The sequence below is a fragment of the Austrofundulus limnaeus genome, unplaced genomic scaffold (genome assembly GCF_001266775.1).
Source record: "Austrofundulus limnaeus strain Quisiro unplaced genomic scaffold, Austrofundulus_limnaeus-1.0 Scaffold27, whole genome shotgun sequence".
Classification (NCBI taxonomy): domain Eukaryota; kingdom Metazoa; phylum Chordata; class Actinopteri; order Cyprinodontiformes; family Rivulidae; genus Austrofundulus; species Austrofundulus limnaeus.
The window spans coordinates 474104-475538 of NW_013952429.1; the positions used below are offsets into that span (position 1 = coordinate 474104).

Genomic DNA, 1435 nt, shown 5'->3' on the forward strand with positions numbered 1-1435 from the left:
CTTCAAACTAATGAAATATAAAGTTATTAGTGAAGAAAACCCGTCTGGATAACAGCAGACTGACTGCTGGTAAAATGTACGACAGGTCTGGACCACTCCTGAATTTTGTTCGTATCTGAAAAAAAATCTTAGAATACGAAAACATTGGTGAATGTCACAAATTCCCCTAAATCAGTCGTACGCACAACTTAAGAACAAATCTGTGCGTACGAACAGTTCTTGCATGAGGCCTATCTTTTCTAAACCTAGATGTAAATCAGTAACCTTAAATTTCTAAAGTGCACAATTTACTTCCCCCTTTCAATCCATAATGGTCTCTTCCGGAACCTTTAAAAGGTGCTCAGGCCCCTGGGGGACTCTTTTAGCCTGAACACCCTGCAGAGGAAGAGACAGAGGTAAGTCGCAACACACTGAGAAACCGTTTCACACTACTTCAAAGATTAGTGACAGTAATACTTATATTTTATCCATTTATTTGTTTGTTTTGTTAACAGGGCAGGTCCCCATCAACACCAACTGAGAAGAAACAGCCTAACATCCACAAACTAAAAATAAAAGCTTCAATTCATTTCTTTGTAATTCTTTCATTTCAAATATTCAAACATCAGCATTTTAAGTGTACCAGAATAAGTAATGAAAACCTTCATTACACTGTATAAACAGCACCATGTAGTTTAATCAAGTAGGAAAATAAGAATAAAAAACAAGCAGACCAAAGCAGATGTTAAAAATTGTACAGTTTTAAGTTTTTAACCCGTGTCTCTGTGTAATTCTAATTAATCAGTTTGCTCTTTTAGCCATTTAACCTGTGAAAGGTGGAAGAATAAAAGAGCTTCTCTCTCAGAGGTTCCTTACTGAAACATCAGTTGTGTGTTGACAGGGCTGCTCAGTATGCCTGCATGCTGCTGGGCCACACGCTGCAGAAGACCAGGGCTGCATCAGAGCTCCACAGGACTGTCAGCGACCTGGAAGCTCACATGAGCCTGACAAGGAAGTGTAAGTGAAGCTGGTGTGTGTTTGTGTCTGAGGGTTGATGTTTGGTGTGACTCCTCTGTGTGTGTGTGTGTGTGTGTGTGTGTGTGTGTGTGTTGACCCACAGTGCTGCGGTTGGGGAACTCTGTGGAAGCTCTGCAGGCTGCCAAGCGGACCATCCACCTCTCTGACAGTGTGTTGAGGCTCTGCCTGACCATCAGCCACCTGAACAGAGCCATGTACTTCACCTGTGACAACGTGCTGTGGGCTGGGAAAACGGGCCTCCTGTCCAAACTGGATCAACAAAAATGGAGTCAGAGGTCTTTCAGGCAAGCTGCTTTCATTCTCTACATAATGTCTTAAAATAATCAGGGCCTGTATTTATAAAACTTCTTAGAATTACTCTTAAGAATGCTGCTAAGAGTGGACTTAAGTGTAAAAAATATCAGTTAAAAGCTGAGAG

General features: G+C 41.4%; 1 protein-coding gene across 1 annotated transcript in view; it reads left to right on the top strand.

Moving 5' to 3' along the window:
- pex11b (peroxisomal biogenesis factor 11 beta) overlaps positions 1-1435 on the top strand; it is a 13604-nt gene that overhangs the window by 3130 nt on the left and 9039 nt on the right. The window contains exons 2-3 of the mRNA XM_014004856.1: positions 881-996; positions 1100-1301. Coding sequence (XP_013860310.1) covers positions 881-996; positions 1100-1301 — 318 coding nt within the window. The remainder of the gene's footprint in view (positions 1-880; positions 997-1099; positions 1302-1435) is intronic.